Source organism: Cyanistes caeruleus, chromosome 1 (genome assembly GCF_971803275.1).
Source record: "Cyanistes caeruleus chromosome 1, bCyaCae1.hap1.1, whole genome shotgun sequence".
NCBI classification, from domain to species: domain Eukaryota; kingdom Metazoa; phylum Chordata; class Aves; order Passeriformes; family Paridae; genus Cyanistes; species Cyanistes caeruleus.
The window spans coordinates 131,807,119-131,830,085 of record NC_141701.1 but is presented as its reverse complement, the minus strand read 5'-3'; the positions used below and the strand labels follow the sequence as shown (position 1 = coordinate 131,830,085).

Here is a 22,967-nt window from a genome sequence, read left to right as displayed (position 1 = left end):
TTTGAAGAGTATAGAATTTCTCTGTATAAAAATACATTCATTTCACACTCTTCTGGAAGTTCTGGTCAAATACTGCATCTTCTGATACAAAAATGCAAGATTGCTTTCCTTTTTTTGGTATCCCTTTAATTTTTTAGTGTTTATCATGAAGTAATAATCACGTTAAATATCATGCCAATTCAGGTTCAAAAGATTTTAAAGGAGTCTTACCAGAGATATTGCCCTAAATTTCATACAACTTAAAAAAATATGTTAAAGATATTTGAAAATGTTTTTTAAAAAACTAAAATTATGGAATTGAAGTTGTAAAGGAAAAAGGGTCAACACTTGCTCACTTACAGGTGGAGTTATCTCATGCAATTGTAGTAGTTTCCAAGTCTGATCCTACAAATGCAGTGGGAGGTGAAATGGAGAAGTTTCAAGCACTGTGTAAGGACATAACTAGACAAGAAAGGTGGTTGAATTTTACCATTGCTAATTATTATAAATTCTTGGTTATGATACAAACCAGCAATATTACCTCCACAAATCCACACATGCCCTTACCTCCATTTCAAAAGGAAGGGGGGCAGTAGCTGATAGGAGTTGGTTCTGTGTGTCTCTTAAACAGCTTCATTTTAGGCTAATGCTTTGAAAAATTTCTGAGTCTACTCAGCTCAGCCAGCTTCTTCCAGATGTGGGGCTGTGGAGGCAATGTGTTCTGGGCATTCCAATTACTGGTGAGTTACTTTGCTTTCCTAATGACACCACATGCAGCCAGAATTTGGCCAACATCTGTCAAAGAACCGTGTCTTTACCTTCAATAAAGACCACATCTTTACCTTCAGAAGTCTAAATCTGTTGTCATACCATAGCAACTGAAATAATCACAACAAACCATTGGTTTTTATTATGTGATTGTCACTCACAGGATGAAACAGAATTTAGAGATAAATTATCTCCCATCAATATAAACTTCAATTATAGTTTGGATGAGTCCCGTTTTGAAGATAGTATGACTGTGAAGCCAATACTGAACTATTACCAGAAAAACTCACTAGCTGAGCAGGTATGAATTTTGCATGCCACCTTTTCTGTATATAAACATGAAAGCATTTACAAATACTATGTGTGTCATCTTCCTTAAAAGAGAGTATCACATCCAGAAATTACACAACAGGGATTTAATTAATACAAAATGTATATTGAATATAAATATAGAATCAAGAGGCCTTTCAAGTATTTCCAAAACTTTCTTGTACTCATAGTTTTGATTGCTTTCTAGAATATGCAAGCCAAGTTAGTGTGAGACAGGGCCTGAAAATTATATTGTTCTGCTAAGGACATATTTGACCACCTAAATAGTCTCCAACCTCCAACTACCATGTGAAAAGGAACTTCTAGTGAAAGAAACCTATAGAAAGAAAAATATTTAATTCACTAAGGCAGTTCTAGTGATGTTTATGACACTTAGGTTAGCAATATTTAATGAAGTGATTTGGACTTTGAGGTATATACTAACTCTATTATCATTTTTTACTTTGCAATGATACAGGCTCACATTCTGGTTGACTGTGGGGAGGACAATTTATGCATTCCTGACTTGCAACTTTCTGCAGTGCCGTAAGTTAAATAAAATAAATTATGCTGTATATAAGAAAGACCAGACACTGCTAACTGTTGCAACAGAATGATGTAGAACAGTGGTCTGTTGTTTACTGTAGCTAATCATTCTTACCTGATTTCCAGATTTTAATTTGTGCGTCCATTTCAGCTACAGAAACAAAAAATGGAGAAACGTACACTTGCAAACCACATTCATGATGTTTAATGGTTATCACAGAAAATAGAGTTTCCAGCTAATTTGTTAGGAGTGCTTCTAGTTCTCTGAAAACCAAGAGATTATACAAATTGTTGTTCATAGGAGGTTTCAAGTTTTTTTTATTACAGAGTGCCAGTGACTTTGAACTTGGACACACTTCTCCTGTATTAAATTAATCTCAAAATAAAATTTTCAAAACATGGCAACAGTCCTGTGGAGGGAGAAACATGCCAAGCAGGACAAGTGGGGAATGTCTGAGAGTTACCTGACTCGTCAGAATCAGTCCTTAGAAAACAGACTTTTGTGAAACAAAAAGGGACAGTGACATTTTAGGTCTCAGGAGAGTTTCTGTCATTGTTTGTATTACGATGGACATGAGGAGAAAACTACCACCTTTGTGTCCTCCAGAAAGCAATGCTAATGAGACCCCTGTGGCAAGTGATTTCTCCACTAAATACTTCTTGCTCTTTAGAAAGCAGTCAGGCTCTGGAATTTTATACCAGTTATTTTCAAGTTTTGTGGTAGTCCATTTTGGCCACAGTGGTGTTTTCTCTTGACCTCTTTTCTACCCAGGTGTTGGTCTACTTTTTCATAGGGTTATTTTTATAGAAGATGTTTTATTTTGTGTTCACAGAGTATTTTCCACAACAGATGCTCTGAGAGCAAAATATCCTTCTGCTTTATTCATATCTAAATCCTAACTGTGCATGTTTTAACTCCTGACAAGTAGCATGTTCTATACAGGGATACAGATCAGCTAATAATTGGAGAAGAAAACTGTGTCATGCTCATAATAAATCCAAGGAATGATGGGGAAGGAGCCTATGAAGCTGAGCTACATATAAAGATTCCACCTGAAGCAGATTACACTGGGGTTGAACGCAACAACAAGGTAAAGTAAAATCAAAATGTTAGCAATAATGAAGCAGACAACTGAGAACAAGGATAACCTACATAGGCTGTACCAGCTGGAAGCAGCACATAAGGAAGTTCCCTTAAGGAAGGGAGATTCCATCAACTCTCAGCTATACTTGCTTGCATAGCCCAGGGTAAAGATAAGCCATGCCTCCAAAAGATGGGAAGGACAGGACCATCCTGTTCAGACCCAGCTCAGGCTCAGTTCCTTCCAATTAACCTATTCATAATACTACATAATACTGTCTCATTTCGTCTAGGAACAGAGGTATTCACATCATTTAGATTTTGAACCACTAAACAATACTGGTAGCAGAAAATAATACTGCCAAATTCCCTTAATGCTTCCAACCCAAGATCCCATGTTACCAACTCCTAGCCAGAGTTAATGAGCCCTACTGAACCCCCAGACACTTGGACACTGCTGTTTCCTCTCACCAGTGTTTTGGCATTATTAAGGTAGTCCCAGTTTTTTAAGGTCCCAGTCTCCAATATTCTGAATAGTTGGACATTAACTGCAGTATAAACTTGATGAAGCTGCTTTCCCTTGTTGTCAATTCTTTTGTGTTGTGAATGGACCAAAAATGCAATTAAAATGTAAAAATGTGCCAGTGTTCACAGAAGGACTAATGTTGACTGAAGTCCTGCAGAGCTGTACTGAACATGCAGTGTTTTTCCTTTTTGGGTCTGTTTGTTTTTTAAGAGCAAAGATGAAACACTATCCTACAAACAAGCAGAGTGTTCATGTATTCTCTGTTGGACAGCAAATCTGAATTGCCTCATCTGCACATATATCTCCCAAGCTGTTGCAACATGAAACTGCTTTTTTCTGTTAGTGCCTGGAATGTTCAAAAGGGCCTCAAGGGTGAGAGTGGGAGAAAGCAAGTTAATTTCCTTTCTGAAGGCAAATGTTTTTAAGGAAGTTGAAAGTAACTTACAAGGTATTTCCTTATTCTTCTTCTGTCAGTGACTTTATTAATGGGCTTCTAATCTAGTTTGAAAAAAATTACAAGAAGTAATGCTATAATCAAAGATGATAGAAATTCTCTGCAACCTCACTTCTCAAAAGCATACCTTAAAGACACTAGCCTTTTCCTACTGCCCATTCCTTTTCTTCTCTTAGCAAAGCCTCTGGTTTTTTTTGACTGTAATCTAAACTAAAGTTCTCTTTAGTATGCTAAAAATGGTTACCTTTATCCTTTATTCCTCTTTAGAAATCTTTCACTATTCTTTTGGATATTACTGAGGTGGCAGAGGTGGCACTAATTCCAAAACCCAAGCATGTATTAGCACGTATCTATCATTTGAAGGACCTGGGGGTGGAAGTGGTCAAGAGGCTGGACATGAGCTGGCAGTGTGCAGTCACAGCCCAGAAAGTCAAACGTGTCCTGGGCTGCATCAGGCCTTTCAGTACCTGAAGGGAGACTTAAAGAAAGACAGAGAGGGACTTCTTACACTAACATGTTGTGACAGGACAAGAGAGAATAAATTCAAACCGAAAGAAAGTAGTTCAGATTAGATATTAAGAAAATTTCTTGGCTGTGAGGGTGGTGAGGCACTGGAACAGGTTGTCCAGGGGCGCTGTGGATGCCCCATCTCTAGAAATGTTTAAGGCCTGGTTGGATGGAGCAACCTGGTCTAGTGGAAGGTGTCCCTGTCCACAACAGGGTGGGGTGGAACAAGATGATCTTTAAGGTCCCTTCCAATTTAGACCCTAGAGAAATAATTCAGAGCTTCTTATGATTTTAGGAAAAATTTAATTTTATAGTGCCAACACAGTAGACTCATGGAGAAAGGAAGGAAAGAATACATGGGAGATCCTGGTGCTTTGGAAGAATAAAGAGAAACTAGGACGGCTTGGGAAGTTTTTAAAGTTAGAGTACTTTTTCTTTTGAAGAAAAAATTTAAAAACACAGGAAACACAATACTTTATTCTTTTCAGATTTTGGGAAAGATTAAATGCCTTTCTGAAAAATCCAATTCTGAATCCTTGTAGATTTATAAAAAACTGTCTTCCTTTTGTCCACATTTACTTAGCTTACTCCCACACATAATTTATTGCATATTCTTTGCTTTTCATACTTACTCCATTCCAAAAGATGTCATCATGCTCTGAGAAGGATCAAAACATTAGTCCTGCTTTCTACATAATTTTTAATGTCTTTCTTTCTGCATTAAAGGACCATTTTCACAAGGATTACAAATGGCACTGAAATTAAGTTTATTCTTTGTATTGTTTTTAAATGGTAAATGTGTATTTCTTAAAACTATGTTTTCTGCAATATTATGGTTCCATTAAGTAAACTAAACTATAAATTTCTAAGTGCAATTGGAAAAAAATTGATTCTGTAAATTTCTTCTAAAATTTTCTAAATGTAAATTCTTCTGTTACCATGATGACAAAATTCTTAGGAGTCATAGTATAAAAGAGTATAAGTGAGTATAAATGAGAGGGACTCAATTCATTCAACTTACAGGGCTTTGAGAAAATACAGCAATTTGACAAGATAACAGAAGAAATTATCACACTGGATGCAGAAAACACTGAGCTATACGGAAAAAAAGTGTCTCCATCTGCAGGCACTTTTTGAGGCATGGACTAGAGATGAGAATTCCAGTTTTCATGTCAGTTGCAGTGAAGTCAGGATTTCAGTTCTTATTTTTGTGTTTATGTTGTATCCTGACAAAGGGGCATCTGTGACTGCTCCTGAAATATACTTAATTTAATGCAGACCAATTTCAGCAGACAGGTAGATTTATGGTAGAGCCCACTGCAATCATGTTCTTAAAACTCTGCCTCTGGGATTGCATTTCCTCTTGGTTTCATCCATGTTTACTGTCCTCTGTGTAGCTGTTTTTCTCCAGACTGCAGAATTCCTGGTATTAAGGCAGAGATAAGAGTCTCCTCAGAGCCAACAAAAGAGGTAGACTAAGACCAGAATAAATGAAATTTAATCAGCTGCATAAATCACTTGATACATTTCTGATGGAACTGAAGTATCTGTAGAATCAATAATTCAATTACACTGTCATATTTTCAAAGTGACTTATTTATAGAGGATATTCGTCTGTTGTGTGGCTGTTCTGGATTTAGTCTATTTAATAAAAAAACACACGTTAAGTGCTTTATAGAGAAACACCTTAAGTTCCTCCTGTCCAGCCCTGCTTTCTTTTCTTTATTTCATGTTAATAATGTATTGTGTTATTCTATATAATTTGAATTACACTTAGAAGCTGTTGAAGACAAAAACTTAACTGAAAATTCACTTGTCTCTACCTCCTTCCTTCAGCTTTACACAATATAGTGCTTGTTGTACTTCAGTTGGCATTATCTTCTTATCTCGGGCCTGATTCTCTAGAATATTGCACACAGACTGTGCAACTGCATAAAAAAATGAACAACATTCTGTACAAATGTGATCATATGCAAGAGGAGAGGCAAGTGAATGTGTGTGATCCTAAGGTCTGAGGTCAGGGACATGATTTTGAAGCATCATTGATTCCTGCAGATGCTGACACTTCCTTCAGTCAAAAGCTGAGGATTGAAGTAGAATGTCTTTAAATGAAATCAATTGTGTTTTTCATCAGTTGTATTGTGGAAGCACTTAGAAGGTACAGAGACCAGGTAAATGAGAAAATTACCACAGCTTCACTAGTTCCTGGAAACCATTGGCTTGCAATAACTGTTCATATGCAGTAGATATGAATTTACTGAAATTAGCTGCAATGAAGAAAGTATAATCACATTATATTAGCTCATATTTCCAGAAGTAGATCCAGAGAAAATATATACTGCTATATGGTACACTTTTTACACTACAACAGTCACTAGCATGAGTGTGTGTTTGAACCACCAGCCATTGCCTGAATACAGTGCACTAATCCTTTGCTCCATGACAGAATTGCACATATTAAACAGCTCAATCCTGCCGTAGTAGCAAAAGCTGAGACCCTTATGGTTTCTTAAAAATTCTTATGGAATAATTAGTAAATCAGGCAAATACAAAGCACTAACAGATATTTGTTATGCACCAAAAACATTATGTATTTTGTCAGAACTGCCTCTGTTGAGATTGGAAACTGCAGAGTGATAAAGATCACATCCAGATAGGTACTGCAATGGATAAACCCTGAGTCATTTCCCCCATGCTTTTCTGAACTAAAGCATGGCACTCTTAAAATAAGAAAAAGACCTGGAACATTCTTGTCTTACTTGGAAATTCTTAGACTAGGTACACTGTGGCTGGCTAGATGAGATGTGATTTGAGCTTGGTGAAGGCAAAGATTACTCTTCATACATCAACTAGATACATACATATACATCAACTAGAAGATGGTACCTAATCCATCCCTCTTTCCTCAGAAAATAAAATTAGAAGGTGATGGTAAAGGAAAGCGGAAGTTTTTTACTTGCCAGCCTGTTGTGTTTAACTGTTATGGTATTAATTAGTAATTCATCACTGGAACCACAAAAGAGAGTTTCAAGTTTGTAGACTGCCTGGATTACTTAAAGCATCCAATCACTTTCTAGTTAAAATGCACCCTGGGAGCACATGTGTTAATGTTGGGGGTTTATTTCTGCTCAAGACTGCTAAAAAACCATGTGTTGCTACAGAAATGTGAATTGTTACCACTGTCAGGTAGAAGGGCTTTGTGGAAAACCCTTCTATCTGGCTGAGTTAGATGTGAATGCTCCAATACTGACAATAGTAGGTGTACAAGCCTCAGCTCTTGCTAGCTTCCTGCCTGATTTTAATTTTCCTGTTTTGTACTTAATCACCTCAGAAAGGTGATCAATATAAAAACAAAGACAGTAAATCTCATTATGGAAGGAATTCTACCACAGTTGACACTTTGTCACATCTTCATACTGCACAAATTAGCTTTTGTGATGCTGGTCGTTGAAATCCTGCACCATTAATCATTTTTAGTCTAGAAACATAGCCTCCAGACTGCAGAGGAACTACTTGAAAAATACCTCTATTTTCTCAGCCTTTGAGGGACAAAAAGGGCTGATTTACTCTGTGCTGGTCTATGATACAGCATCTTTAAAGAAACTATCTACAAATATCTAATATAAATCAGTATTTATTTCTAACTTTTAAACCTAAATTTCAACCTTCCTCCCCAACAAAAGCAAAATTATATACCCACACATCAAGATCAAATGGACAATTTTCCAGACAAGTTTGACTCCAACTGTGTTAACACCCTCTTTTCTCCCATGTGTTGCTTCCCACCTCTAATTAACCATCTGGAAAGAGTATAAAAATGCTTCCCTCCCAACCCTGGAGAAGCTTGGGAAGGCTATTAGTGCACTGAACATGCTGTGTAACAAACTTTGCTTCTTCCTAGCAAACTGTAAAAATGTCAGTGCACAATGAGGTGTGTGCTGAGGGCATGCTTCACATGGACTCTGTTTAGGACATGCCCTGTCTTTTCTTTTAAACTCAGGAAATTATGAGGACAGCATGTCCATGCTGGCTTTTACAGATAGGGAAAATTGGTCCAGGGATTTCCCAGGTCTTTTTTATGTAAAGGGCATGAACTTGTTCACACTGCTTTATCTGTGAGAAGCACAGATGAGCAGAAAGGTAATGCAACTTGCTGCATCCTGCTTTACAGGCTGGTTTACTTCTGCACATATATGGAAATACCTTCATTTACTGAAGATGTCAGAAAGGAAAACAGAAAAAAACAAAAACAAACCCACATTTTGTTGCAACCTCCCCTCATTTTATTGCTTTGCCTTATTCTGTATCTCCTAGCTTGCACTATTTTATAGCTGTTCCTCCTCTTGCAGACTTTTTGTTTACAGATGATATTACTAGTGATAAAGATTGCTATAAACAATAAAACCTTTATATCTGATAATGTAAAAGTCTATCTCTTTTGTTGCTAATTTATAAACTCACATAACAGTTTATGTTTTTACAGAAGCGTTTAACATTCGGTTTTACCACAGATTGGAAAACAAAGATCTAGAATTGATCCATACTCAAGTTTTCCAATGTCAGAAATTCATTATAGAGACTTTGGTGATGGATAACACTGTAATTACTGTGAGACCTATTCTTGCTTAGTTTGGTTACTCTTTGTTTCTCTGTTGAGTCATTATGGCTATAGGAATGATTCACAGCAACAAAGCAGTATGGTAAAACTAGACATAGAGTGATCTCATCATGATTCTTAATGTACTGGGAAACTATCCTGTTTGTTTTTCCCTGGCATCAGTTTCCCCCGTTGTCTGACAATAACCAACTAAATGTTTTGATAGTGCACTAAGCAGGTGTCTGAAATCAAAAGAAAGGTCACAGTCAAAAAGGCATCACTTTCCCAACTGGATACATTTCACTGGGATCTCTGACCTCTGTATTGGTGTCCTTTTGTTGCAGGCACTGCGTGTATTGAGCTGTGATTACAAGATGGAAAATGAAACTAGAATGGTGGTTTGTGATCTTGGGAACCCCATGGTGGCTGGAGCAAACGTAAGGGAAAACCAGATGCATTTACTGATTTTTATCTAATTGAATTTTAAAGGGGAACAAATGGAAATTTATTCAATTACCAGAATGTGTCCCAATAAGCAGCACATAAACCAAATTATTTACCTGGACAAGAATTTTTTGGTGTAATAAGAAGCAGAACTGTGCTTCTGAAAAATTAACATTATGTTTTCCTAAAATATTAATTATTCTAGAACTTGAGGTTTTATGTCACTGAAAGAAAGTGAGAGTGACTCAATTTATCACTATCATTTCATTAGAAGTTGTATATATATACATACAGTATACTAGTATAATGAGAATTCCAATCTATAACGTGATCAGTTTATTTCTCCCTTTTAGTATTCCCTCTACTTAAAATATATAGATATATGTATAGTAAGTGACAACTTCTTCAATCTGATTCTCATCTTGAGTACATAGGGGTTGTCTTAGCAGTTTAAAACAATTTATATCTAGGAAATTGTGTTTGAAATAAACTTTCACTTTAAAGTTATTATTTTAATACTGAAGATTTTCCTAAAACAGCCTCTTATAAATCATACTACACATTGGATGGAATGATGGTAGCCTTGTTTTTGGACAAAGCAGAACTGTATGATAACTGACGATGAACACTAGATAAGGATAAAAATAAGTTTGGAGATAAAAAAAATCCACAATTATAGTTCTTCATCCCTATTTCATGACAAAACAATCCAGGAAATCCCAGAAGCGTTAAATCCAGGAATGTTCAGCTATGGATGTTCTTGCGGATGAGTTTAGTGTTTCTCATAAATTCCTAAGTTCTATGAATATTTAACTAAAAGAAAAAAATCTAACTATTGATACCTAGATAAAAAAAACTGTCCTAATAAAATCAAAGCAGTTGACAGCATAAACATATATCAGGAATAAATAGCAACTTTTAATTGAAAACTACTACTGTTTGAATTTCATATTGGACCTATGGCTTTGCAAAAAACCAAAGCAAATTTCTGTAGTATTTTCAAAATCTGTGCTAAGGTTTATCCCATGGAAGATTGGTATTTCAATCTTCAGCCTCTCTATAGAGGGGGACTTTCCTGGCTTCTTTTAATCTTGAAGAAGTTCTTGTCTGACCCTTGACAGAAGAGCCAAATGGGTCATATAACTGGAGATCGGGACTAGAAGAAGTTCCTTTGGATTTTAGGAATAGCTTCAGATCAGCCATAGAAATTTAGAATGTGAATAAGGGCAGGTGTCTCATACAGTCATCTGCTTGCATAGTCACAGGCAGTCCCACAGATTCTTTGGGACTACAGGGAGGTGGAAACCACTGAAGATTCAACTCTGGGTGATGGACCTCCTGGGAAGGGGAATTTTCCTAGTGAGGTTCCTTCTCCATTGAACAACTTTGAATGAGAGGACTGAAGAGATTACTATAAACATTTTCTGGGAAGGACATAGACAGGAAGGCCAAAAGATTTTGTATGTTTTGTTTTATTCTACTTAATGAAAATCCTAAAAAGTGAAAGTAATTGAAAACATTTCTGAGTAATGAAATTTTCATAATGGAATGATGGGACACAATGATGGGCCAAAGCTTGAGACAAATTTCCAATTCAAGGCAAATAATTTCTTGTATTAAGAAGACAGCTGTTTTACTTACCTGCTTAGTAGTTTCCTAGTTAGTCTCAAGGCAGAAGCAAATTCTCAATATACAGACAGAAGTGGACAAGAATAGTATGGGTGGTTGGGATGCACTGGAGTGGGACAGGAGAGCGTAAAACCCTTTGTGCTGGAAAAGGAAGACCAAACACAAGAGACACTAATTTGTATACCGAGAAAAAAATCTTTGTAGTTTGCATATTGTTGTAAGCATAAGTGATGGAAAGGTCTGATTGTAGAGGTGTTAGACTACAGACCCTCATATTCCTCCCTTTGAATCCAAAGCCCTATTTCCACATTATCCTTCACCCAAAATGCTAGCAGTGTGAAGATTTCAGAAATGCCATTTGGTGGCCACTAAAACATTACCACTCTCACCTGCCTCTTTATGAATTTTCACAGCAGAACTAATAATTCTTTTCTTCAGAATCAACTCTGGGACTGCTGTAAGTGCCATTACCAGACACTCCTAAGCAAACTACTTCATAAAGAGAGAAGTAGCAGAATAAAACAGCAGGGTTCATAACATATTCAAGGGTTTTCTACTTTATAAGAAAATAATCCAGCCCTTTAAAATTGAGGTATATAAAGGTAGAGCATTACAAGCCAGATGGCAACATTGTTTGATTAGAGTAAGTGAAATCTTAAATCCTAAATTTATCTTGAAGCTCTCTGAAGCTCAGCTCTCCTGGAAGCTCAGTAAAGGTGAAAGGACTTGTTGTTTTTCAGTCCAAACATATTTATGATGGCAAATGTACTTCCAAAAGCAAAATACCAGCCCTTTGTACAAATTGCATAAATCTCAAAAGGTTGCTCTGATCCATTTCCAGTTTTGAAAAACAATTCTGCTCTGGCAGGAGATCAGTTATTCTCAAAATATTCAGAAAGGGACTTTTTGTGGAAGTTGTGAGTGAGAAGGAAGGATAAGGTCAAAATTGAACATTCCTAAAACTCCTTAACTATTGAGTCACCTTAATGACTTGCCAGCACCCTGAAATCCTAGAATTGTTGACCTCTTGAAGATCAACTTCTGAGTATGAGGGTTATGTCGGGATTTTGTAATATAATCCATGGGATATTACTGCAGCAGACTATGGGGTTGTCTGACACTTTACATCTTCAAAATGCATTATGTCATCTGAGTCCTTAAAAAAGGACTGGCCCCAAAAAAATACTTCACCTTATCAGTAATATCATTGAAGTTAAAAAAGAAAACAAAGATGAAAGAGTAAAAATGAAGAGAAAAATAATCGGTAAGGAAAACCTCAATGCCAAATGCAAACTAAATGTATGACAACATCTCACTGGCAAAGATTGCTCAACATATTTATTTATGACACTGGAATGGATCAGACTGACAAGCTTCCTAATGCCGTTCAGTGGCATTAGCAAGTGAGAAAATCTAGTAGAAAAATCTGGAAGTTTATAGAAATTAAGAGAAAGAAGGTTAGAAGACTAGAGGCTTGGAAGATCTTGCCTATTTCTTGGTATGCACCAAACTGATTCTTCAAGAGCGCCAAGTTTTATCTTTCTTATGCACTGTAAGACACTTCAAAAAAGCTACAGCTCTGTCTCCCAGCTCTGCTAAATCCTTTCAAACATAATAGATTAAATTTACTAGTAATAGCAGAAATGTCATGTATTTCAAAGATACATGATGTTACAAACATGGAAATAATGCAATTTTAATGAAACGAACTTCACTTTGGAAGTTTTGATAAAGTTTTTGTTTTGATAAAATTTATGTCCTACTAAAATGAGGATGTTGAGTAATTGCTAAGTTATAGGTTCAAGCAAGTTAAACTCCTTTGGCCTCCGTGGGTTTTCAGCAAGGGCATGTGAGCATCTTTGCCCCATTATTAGTAGCAATGTCAAGGGTTACTTGACATTAACAAAGTCATATGACTATACAAAGACAACATCTGTAACTTATTAGAGTTGTACAGTAGGAGCATGTTTCACTAATAAATAGGGGATTAAGCCTCAGGGGTGTAATAGATCATCAAAACGGCAGTTCATGTTTGCTCTGTCTGATGAAAATTTTATCTTTGGTTTATCAAATATCTTTTCTGCTGTAAGTGGAAACAAATTTATTTAGACTGGTCAGTAAAAACAGTAAGAGAAATGGTGAGTTTAATATTTGGAAATTTTTGTCTAAAAGACTAAAGTCATTATATTTTTAAAGGTGAATGGAATATCAATAGAGTTGCTAATATCATCTCCAAAAAGTGAGCTTAAAATTAAAAAGAGCTTACATACCTATTCCAAGTCAGCTATTCAACTTCTGAGTAATTTTATGAGCACTGTCTTTTCATCTGAAAGATTTTGCTTTGAAAAGGAGAGATCAACTGTTACTAGGACATTAAGATAATTAGAATTCAAAGATTTGAACTCACCATTCCATTTATGATGGCAGTATTGCTTCAGCATGAGTCAGCTGAAAGTAGCTGAAACATGTTAGGTAGGTTTTCTGGTGATGGATAGTGTTGCACCACTGCAAATGAAGAAATATGAGAATTTAATGAAAAAAAATTGGTGGGGAAAAAGGAATTACTTAAACATTAAATGACATCCACAGAAGAATTTTTCTCATCTTTGCTGATGTTAAATGTAAGTCCCTACATTGGTGTGTCCTGTCCTGTTGACAAGGTTTCCTTAAATATTCTAAGGAAATTATGCCAAGCAGACAACTTGTTTTTTCTTACCCCCTTGCCCCCCAATCTAGTCAGACATTGGCAGAAATGAGGGAATGATGTCCTCATTTCCTGATGCCTTTTGATTAATTTCTCAGGAAGATTGTTTCTCCACATGCAGAATATATCTATGTGTTACCATCCTTTTCAAAAAAATGGAATTACAATGTGCATGTTATCCTGCAAAAAATTCTGCCATCAGGCAGATGGAAGGTAGAGGGGGAGTAAGAAGTTGTAGGAATTGCAAAACTCACATTTTTAAAATTACCAGATTTTAAATGTGCAGTTGAAATAATAAAAAACAATTACTTTAACATTGCAGTAGAATTTAATTAATTTACACTGAGGGCAGATGGCATCTCCTGTTACCTGCCACTTACACACTGAGGCTGTAAATACGTCCAACAAGAGGCTTACAGAGACCCCAACATGGGCTATTGTATATTCCTCCTCTAGTTAGCCCTTCTCTCCTCTGAATAAACTTGATCTGCTTATCCCTGCCTCTCTTTCAAAACAAACGGAAATTTTCAAAGGGAGGATGCTAGATCTGCTTAAACGCAAGGCAGCACCAGTGGAAGCACTTACCTCCATCAGTTTTGGGAACTGTGTTTTACTCTCTCCTCTGGTCACTCACTCCAAGTTGTGGCAAATTGAACTGCAAATATAACTTTGAAGCTGTATTCCTCTTAATAGAACTGCAATGGAAAAAAAGACTCAAACTAAAAGTAAATTAAAACTGCTGCTAATTTAGCATCAGGTGCTCAGTCAGCCCCACAACACCTAACACATGCTTGCTAACACGAGCATGCAGTGCAGAGCTCCCAGGTGCAGAGACAGTGCTGGGACCAGGAATCCCTGCAGACCTGGACCAAGGCATGCATGGATGGAGGCAGGGATGAGAGCTGCCAAACAACTGTTATTTTCTTTTGGCTTGGCTTGGCTTGGCTTGGCAATGACTGTCTGGATGAAGAAGGGCCCACTGCTGTGTTCATGGGAATGTGCTTCTCTATTTCTCTGATCTTTCCTCTCTTCAGCCAAGTTTTCCATCTGGTGACATACACAGACAGGATGGTATTTTTTCCTGAGAACAACTAGATGATGTTATTTCACATTAATTTTAAAAAACAACAGTATCCAGTATAATTCTGTGAAATGCAGTGTTGAACAGTATTGCTTTATTGATCTGGAGAAATCAGCTGTAGTAACCTGTTGTTTTGTTTCTTTCTCAGTTTTCCACTGGCATTCGATTTTCTGTTCAGCATTTCGAAAATGCAGATTTCAGCATCAACTTTGAGCTGCAAATAAAAAGGTTAGATATTTTATCAAGAGCATGGTCAATTAAATTATTAATTCCTATTGGCATATGAAGTTTATTATATAATAAGGTCCCTCTTGAGTATCAGTAATTATTTCAGTGTCAATGGTAGCTTATGTCAGGAGGATTTTTGAGGTTGGAGCCTTGTTAGCTGTTAGGAAAATAAGTCTTATTTCTTTAAAATTCAGGTTAACTGATTTTGGTCAATAATCTGAGGATCTTCTATAGATTTTCCAAATTCGAACTTTATTTTCTACTTCAGAATTAATAAACAGTAATCACTTTATAACAAAGGTGAATATGTGTAAATATACCATGTTCTGAATTAAACTAGACATGCTTCTTCTTCACAAAAAATTAGAAAATAAAAGAAAAGCTGTTAAAATCTGCTCAGCAGGTTTACTGGCATGGAGAGAACTGTTTCAGTTTGATGCAGGTGAATCTTTGTCATTTTTGCATTAGATTCCTCCCCATTTGTGGGCCTCACATATTAATACTGTAGAATCTTCTGTTTTATGCTGAGCAGTACTTCTTCCACAGGGACAAAAAAGCACAGAGTGGGCTGAGTTAGGATAACAGCAAAAACAAACCTGGGACTTTTTCAGTAGGAGCAGGGCTTCTGCTCCATCTGTCCTCACCAAATACACATTGGAGTTCTGTATGGGGCCCTCTCTGCCCTACACACAGAGACTTAATTGCTAATGTCTGGTCTTTAATGAGGGCCTTGATCATGTACATGATGGTAAATAACTGAGACATTTTAAATGTGTAAGTCATGTCTTCATAATGTAACCCTTGAAAGGAAAGGACATACAGAAATTCAGGAAAGGCACAGCAATGCCACAGTAATCCATTAGGTGCTCAGCCCTCTCCCTGGAATCTGCCTGGGGTTCATGCAAACCTGGACATGAGCTCCTCTAGAGAGAGGCACAACATTTACCTTGTAGGTCCCCTGTCCATGCCACTATCCATTTCCTAATAGCAAGCAATAGTTTTAAATGGTTATCCAAGGCTCATGTCATTACCCTTTTCATGCTGTGAAATTTGAAAGGTCCAGAGCTTTTTGTGTTGTTAAATCTGTCTAGGTAGTAAGAGTTGAATGTAGGTAACTGTTTTTAAAAAGTTACAAGAATTCCCTGAGTATTAAGTCTGAACTTCAGGAGAAAATAACATCTCATGCTTCCTCTCTGAGTGCAAGGAGAGTACTCACTCTCACTAAAATGCAAAGGAAGGAAATGTGTTGGGCTATAAACTTGTAGGAAAATGCTGAAGAGCACACAGCTATTTAAAAAACAACAAAAAAGGAAAGAATAAAAGAGTAAAATTTCTTGCATAGGGAATGTACCCTGCAGTTAAAACTCACTGCTTTGTACATTCATTCACAAGCAGCAGGACAGTTTGTGTGTTTCTATGTCCTTAGTGAACAGGTAAAATAATCCTAAAAGAAAAAGGGAACAGAACTCTGTGAGGCAAAAAGAGGAAATTGCCTAAATGGAGGCAAGAATACATCTCAATTTCAGCCCTACTTTAATTTATTCAAAAGAGAGAACTTTATTTTGCTTCAAAACATCAAGTGGAAAATGAATATTTTGGTTTGCAAAACTGAAATTCATTACTTATAAGAAACAAGCAAGAGGCTGAGTTGTGTCTTGAAATCTGATTCCTTTACTCATGTGCATGTTGCTATGCAATTATGTACCCCTTAGAGAGAGAGATGTCTTGGCACTTTTATTTAAACTATTTTCTTCTCTAAAAAAATGCCATAAAGCATGAACAAGGTTTGAATACCAGATATATATGATCAAAATCTGTATGTTAAGTCTGTGGAAAGTAGGACGAATATGCAAATTGGATAGCAGCTTATTCTAAAAAAGTAGTGGCATAATAATTTTTGTAATTCAAACATTTTTTGTACATTTATACTCAATGGCTATAGAGGATTACATTAAAGTTCAAATAACATTTGATGGGAATCTGCAGTAATTTACAAACAAATTAGAGCTGCTGTTAATTTTAGCAATCTGTAACCAGAAAGCCTGGATCAAAGCAGTGTTGCTCTTTACTCCTCAGCAGTTACTGGGAATGCTGACCTCCTCTGAATGTTTCCAATGGACTGATGCTACCCAGATGTGATAACAGCAAACTGGGACAGCAATAGAAACATACTGTTCATGGATCAAAGAGGACCACACTTGACTGAAAAAAAAATCCAAATTTAGTGTTGTTAATCCTATAATTAAATAAATTCTAATTCTGTAATTACTTCACTATCTTCATGAATTTGAACCTGCAAACCTTTCTTTATATGAATGGGCTATAATCACAGGAGTAGCCTTCAATGAGAGGTCTAGGTTTTAAACACAGAGATCTGTTTTCAGACCTCTAAGTTTCAGAACTACTAAGTGGTTTTAAAAATGTAAACACTCTGGATAGGGGAGGGAAGAAAATAAGAAAATGAAAGAAACACTTGACCTTGGTTCTTTTTACCCAAAGACTCTGTCATGCAAAAGTCACAAGTTTGGAGTCATAAGAATAAATTTTATCCTAACAAAGCCTGTCTTCTTTATTAACACTGCCTTACTCCAATGAAGGAAACAAACTTCTATTATATAAAGATACTTTTATCCATACAGAAAGCCAAGTTGTACAAAGGAATTGACATGATATTCTGAGCCATATAAATTTGTATCATCTTATTCATAATCACAAGATTCTTTAAAAGAAGCTTGAGTTGAAGATATTATTAAATATGTGATGAGCTCAAATAATATCCAACTTGAATACCAGTGTCCTACAAGACTGAAGAGTGGCAATAAGAATCCTATTTTGTAATATGTCCAGCAAGCCTTGTGTATTGAGTGATACGATAATCTAGAGTTCTGATATAAAAACTTTGTTAATACTTGTACATATTTTTTCCAGTTCTAACAAAATAAATCCCACCAGCAACTTAGTGAACCTCCATATCAACATCAGTGCTGTGGCTCAAGTACAGATCAGAGGGTAAGTATTCAACTATTTCAACTCGTTATGGTAGCTACTTTTTTACAGAATCTTTCTGCATATGATAATTCCAGGTAGTGAATCTTTTGGCATATTATAAACTCAAATGCATTATCTGTCAAGGACACCTGAGTCTTACCCCTGCAAGCCTTTCAGAATGGAGACTTGTTGAGTGTCTGTGCAAAGACAGCAACCTAAAGAATCTCACATTGCAGTAATACCAGTCAGAGCCAACATTTTATTCAGGCATTCAAACTGTGTTACTAATATAAAATGCCTGCTTATTTGTGTAGGTCTTCTTGTGCAACTAGTTGGACAGAATATACTGCTTTTATGGCTGGAAATGTGAAGCACATTATGGCAATGCATGTACTAATAGAGAGCAGAGTGACACCTTTGGGGAAAGGATGAGTAAGAAATGAGTTATGATAAACTGTCCATTGACACAAAGTATACCAAAATTAAATCACCACAGGATATAATCAAAGATGATAATTTCTATATCTGTTTTCATATACAGCTTAATTTTGGAAATTATAGAATGCAATTAGGTGATAATTGCCAGATGAACATGAACCAGAAGGCCAATGGCATCCTGGGTTGACATAATGTGGCCATTGATCAACAGGCATTGATCAACCCTCTGTACTTGGCCCTGGTGAGGCCATGCCTCGAATATTTGGATCATTTTTGCTCCCCTCACTACAAGAAGAACATTGAGGTACTTGAGCAAGTCCAGCAGAGCAGCGAAGCTGGTAAAGGGCCTGGAGCAGCTGAGGGAACTGGGGGTGTTCACCCTGGAAAATAGGAGCCTCAGGAAGACCTTGTTGCTCTCTACAGTTAACTGAAAGGAGGTTGTATTATGGTGGGAATAAGTCTTCTCTCCCAGGTAACAAGTGACAGGATAAGATGAAGTGGCCTCTAGTGGCAGCAGGGGAGGTTCAGTTTAGATATTAGGAAAATTTTCTTGTCGCTAACAGAGCGGCTTGAACTTTTTTGAGTTGTCAAGCACTGGAAGAGGCTCCTCAGGGAAGTGGTACAATCACTATCCTGGGAGATACTGAAAAGACGTGTAGATCTGGTACTGAGGGATGTGATTTAATAGTGAACTTGACAGTACTAGTTTTATGGTTGGACTCAATGATCTTTAAGGTTTTTTCCAACCTAAATGATTGTAAGATTTTATAAGAATATTAGAGTACCCTGTAAAGTTTTGGAGCAAGACTCCTGTTCTGGCACCCTGGAGAAAGTCAGGAGGATGTCTTTGTAAAGCAAATAATTAGCCCCAATGCTTTTTGTCTGGGATATTATATTTCCTGCATCTCCATTTATGAACCTACAGCTCAAAGAAACCTGTAACCATTATCAGCTCTGCAAGGGTTGAACAGGAGCTACAAGAACCAGATTCACTTCCATAGTCAGGCCATGAGGCTTGGCTGATGCAAGAGGAGTAGATGTCTCTTATGTGATACACTTCAAGGGGCTGCCTTAGATGTAAACAAATAAAAAATGTGTTTATTTATGGTATTTTTCATTTATATAAATGCATTTATTATTGTCACTTGCAAGAGAATATGACTGCCTAGTGCTAGCAATGTTACATTATTTTGCAGATCACAGAGAACATTTTTTCTGTTCTAATATTCAATCTATCTCCTCCAATCTAGTCTAATATTCAGTCTAAATCACAGAGATTTTTAAAGTATTTTTCACTGTATTTTGTAAGTGTATTCCAGGTTAAGACCCTAAAACTAGTCAGGTGGAAAAAAAAGGCTGGTGCTCAAAGACTGTGTGTATATATGTTAATTATTTTATTTCTGAAAAGGAGCACTTGAAAGACAATATATTTAATAAGAACAGATGTGAGAATATTATTTCATTTTCTGTAGTTAGTGGTCATTTAAGGAAATGAGCTGGATAGAAAGAGAGGTGAAAAACACAAATGGTGTAATACAGAAGTAGAGGTTGAGGAAAAGATAATCAAAGGTATTATTTAATGGGCTGCAGATGTGTGAGAAAGTGTTGGGAGCCACCGGCTGCTAGGTGTTGCCACAGGTGAACACCCAGGCTAGAGACTGTCTGGAGTTTCAGACTGGAATAGGTATGGTTGCATACACAGGACGTCCCAGCAAGGGTTGTTTCCAGTGCTGTTGATTCTATTTTTTTAGTGAAGTCTCTCCTCAATTTAATAAAAAAGTCTTGCAAACTTTTTATTCTTTGGAGACTCTTTGGAAACTTTGCCTCCATCATGCTTTTACTGTGCCATAGTGTGTTCTTTTTAACAAAATGTTCTGTAACAGGTAAACAGATAAACCAAAAAATGACCACAAAATCCTCAGTACTTATGAGCTTGGTAATAAGCAGAAAAAGTTTCTTGAATTGCTGCCTGCACTTCTAAGAAACAGGTTATTAAATACAGAGGAATTACTTAATTGAATGACTTCCAGTTTCTTTCCTTTTAAGTATTTTAAGTTTCTTATTAGCTATAGCATTCCCAACTGCTTTGTTGACATATTTTGCTAATTACTCAGAGATGCTAAAACACACAGTTCCAAGGGAATTGCTCACTATTTTCTATATAAAAATAAAAGAGAGACTGTGTCCACATTTGGACTGGAAAATATCTTGCATTAGTTTCTTGTCTTCCAAGAGTTGCACAGAGTGGAACTGGATGCATTGTACATTTTACTGAGGAAAAGTAAGTGGTTATGAAATTGTGCATATGTATGCAGACAGATTTACTTGCACAGTGAAACCTTTCTTTTCTGTGAGAAAGGAAGAAATCTTCTTCAATATCCTCTTTAAAAGAAAATTAACATACCTCCTTAGATAGTTCAATAAGCAGATGCTTTGATAACTAAAATTTGATTATTCTGCTTACCTTTTTCCATCCCTAAAAATATAAGAGTTTAGTATTGTCATTGTTATCTACCACTGCTGAAAAAGCACTGGAGGAATGAGGGATTCAGGAAGGAAGTAATTTGGATTGAGAGGATTTGGAGCTGGCAGAATTTTTATTGTATATCCCCATATAAGCCTTTTTGTGGAATACTTCATTTATCTTATTTTTCAGTACTCTTGTTTCATGATAATTGTCACCTAAAAGTCTAGGAAAAATCCTTGTCTAATAAAACATTCAAATGTTAAAAATATTTTCAATTAATTTAAATTTTTGAATTCTAATTCTCTAATTTTATTTTTTAATTTTTTAATTTTAATTTTTTAGTTTTAATTAAATGCAAAATAAAATAGTAAAAATAATGGATTTTTTTATTTGACCTAATTTTGCTACTTTTATGTCAATAGCAGAAGTTCTCAAAATAACTGTAAATTCTGTTAAAATACATGTTCTTATATACGCCACAATAATTTCAATTTAATCTCCAAATTTATACTTTGTGTTTTGTAATTCCATGAATAAGAATACTTCCCTGGCAGTGCAATAGAAAACACTCAGTTTTGAAACCTCATACCTTTTTTTTGTCTCTGTAGTTTCTGATTTGCAGGTTTTTTGTGGTAGATTAAGGGTCTATGTGTTTTGGCTTTTGTAATAACACCCTGAAGTTCCTAATCTCCAACAGCAATCAACAATTAAAATTCATATTGGAAACAATATGATTTGTGAAACTTAGGCTAAGTACATAATCAAATTACTTTTTTAATGAATAAATTGAGCTTCTTTTATTGTTAGAGCTGGCTTGTGGATTTGTTCTCTGGCATACTTTTTTGTTAGTACAATCTGCTGGCATTCTGAAGTCAGGGGAAGTATTAAGAGTTAGCAGGATATTCCAGAGTACATCAAATTTCACAAAGAGTTGTACTTCAGCTGGATGGTATTAGGCTGTTCTTTTCTGGGATTTCTTGCAGCTTTTAGAAGCTGTGTACTGTAGAAAATTTTATTTCAGACATTTCATTCATTGTATATGACAAAGGAGCTGTAATTGAAAACAGTTTCTTCCAATAGTATTTTTTCAGCATTTGCAACAAAGCCATCCAAACTTTTCTTCAAGGGGCAATCTGCCACAGGGCTACTGCAAAGTGATTAACATCAGTGCCTAGAAGTCCATCATGTTACTCAAATTCTACACTTCAAAAAAATTAATGATTGGTTTTTAACAGTTTTCTGTTAGCAAAAGTCCAGCTCTGGCAGAACTTTTCTTTCAGCTAAATGCTCCATAAACCAGCAAAACTGAGTGAGAGTTGACCCTGGCAAAGAAAAGGTAATACAATTTTAGCACCAAGAGCTACATGCAGTACTTGAAAGTGACAGATGTCTGTGCCAGAACTAACTTATCATGCTAGAAGAAATTCTTGGGGTCTGATTTCCCAACTTCTGAACACCTGAGTGAGGTTTAGTTGACATCTGAATGGGAGCAGTATGACAAAATTCCAATTTTATGGGAAATTAAGTGTTCGTGATTGTAATAAAAATGTTAACTAAATTCTTAAGGTCAGATAGAGAAGAAAAGGAAAAATAAAAAAGCAGCTGGAAAGATGTCAAATATTAAGTCACAGTTTTCTTTGTTTGTGCTTTATTTATGTGTTGCAAGTTGCAACAATATTTCAGGGAATGCTTTAAGTGCCACTTTGTTCGCAAAATAGTTGGAAAGCCTGGAGCACTCTTGTAGACTCCAGTCCCAAATTCTGTTTCTCACTACACCAGTTTTCATCATGATTTTATGGAAGTCACTATATCTCTGTTTCCCATCTGTAAGATGAGATAAGCTACCTTGCAAGGATTTTAAAGGAGTAATAAGAGATGTTATAGAAATTTACAGTCAGAACAGTTAAAGAAATCGATAAATGTGTATTCTAGGAAGAAAGATGTATAGCATTAAATACCTACAGGCTTTAAATGGAAATAGAAAAATACATTTATTTACTCTAGTTTTGTGGATAGTGTATTCAGGTATCTCATCAGTGAGAAGGATATAAATGCCCAGCAGATTGGATTCCTCTCTCCAAACAGAGCTACACCCTTTTCTGGAAAGGACAATCCATTACAGGAAGCATGACACTAAACGCGCACCCTCAGGCATTTGCAAGGATTGGGTAGTGTTTTATGGAGACATTGTATTATTCACCTCACCTAATTGTAATTAATG

At 36.1% G+C, this 22,967-nt stretch overlaps 1 protein-coding gene across 3 annotated transcripts in view; it reads left to right on the top strand.

Moving 5' to 3' along the window:
• The window catches only part of ITGA8 (integrin subunit alpha 8), a 112,330-nt gene that overhangs the window by 51,232 nt on the left and 38,131 nt on the right, over positions 1 to 22,967 (top strand). For all 3 annotated transcript variants that reach the window (XM_086858877.1, XM_086858863.1, XM_086858870.1), the window contains 6 exons: positions 911 to 1,048; positions 1,535 to 1,602; positions 2,546 to 2,693; positions 9,112 to 9,204; positions 14,774 to 14,853; positions 17,782 to 17,862. In XM_086858877.1, the coding sequence (XP_086715003.1) occupies positions 911 to 1,048; positions 1,535 to 1,602; positions 2,546 to 2,693; positions 9,112 to 9,204; positions 14,774 to 14,853; positions 17,782 to 17,862 (608 nt within the window). The remainder of the gene's footprint in view (positions 1 to 910; positions 1,049 to 1,534; positions 1,603 to 2,545; positions 2,694 to 9,111; positions 9,205 to 14,773; positions 14,854 to 17,781; positions 17,863 to 22,967) is intronic.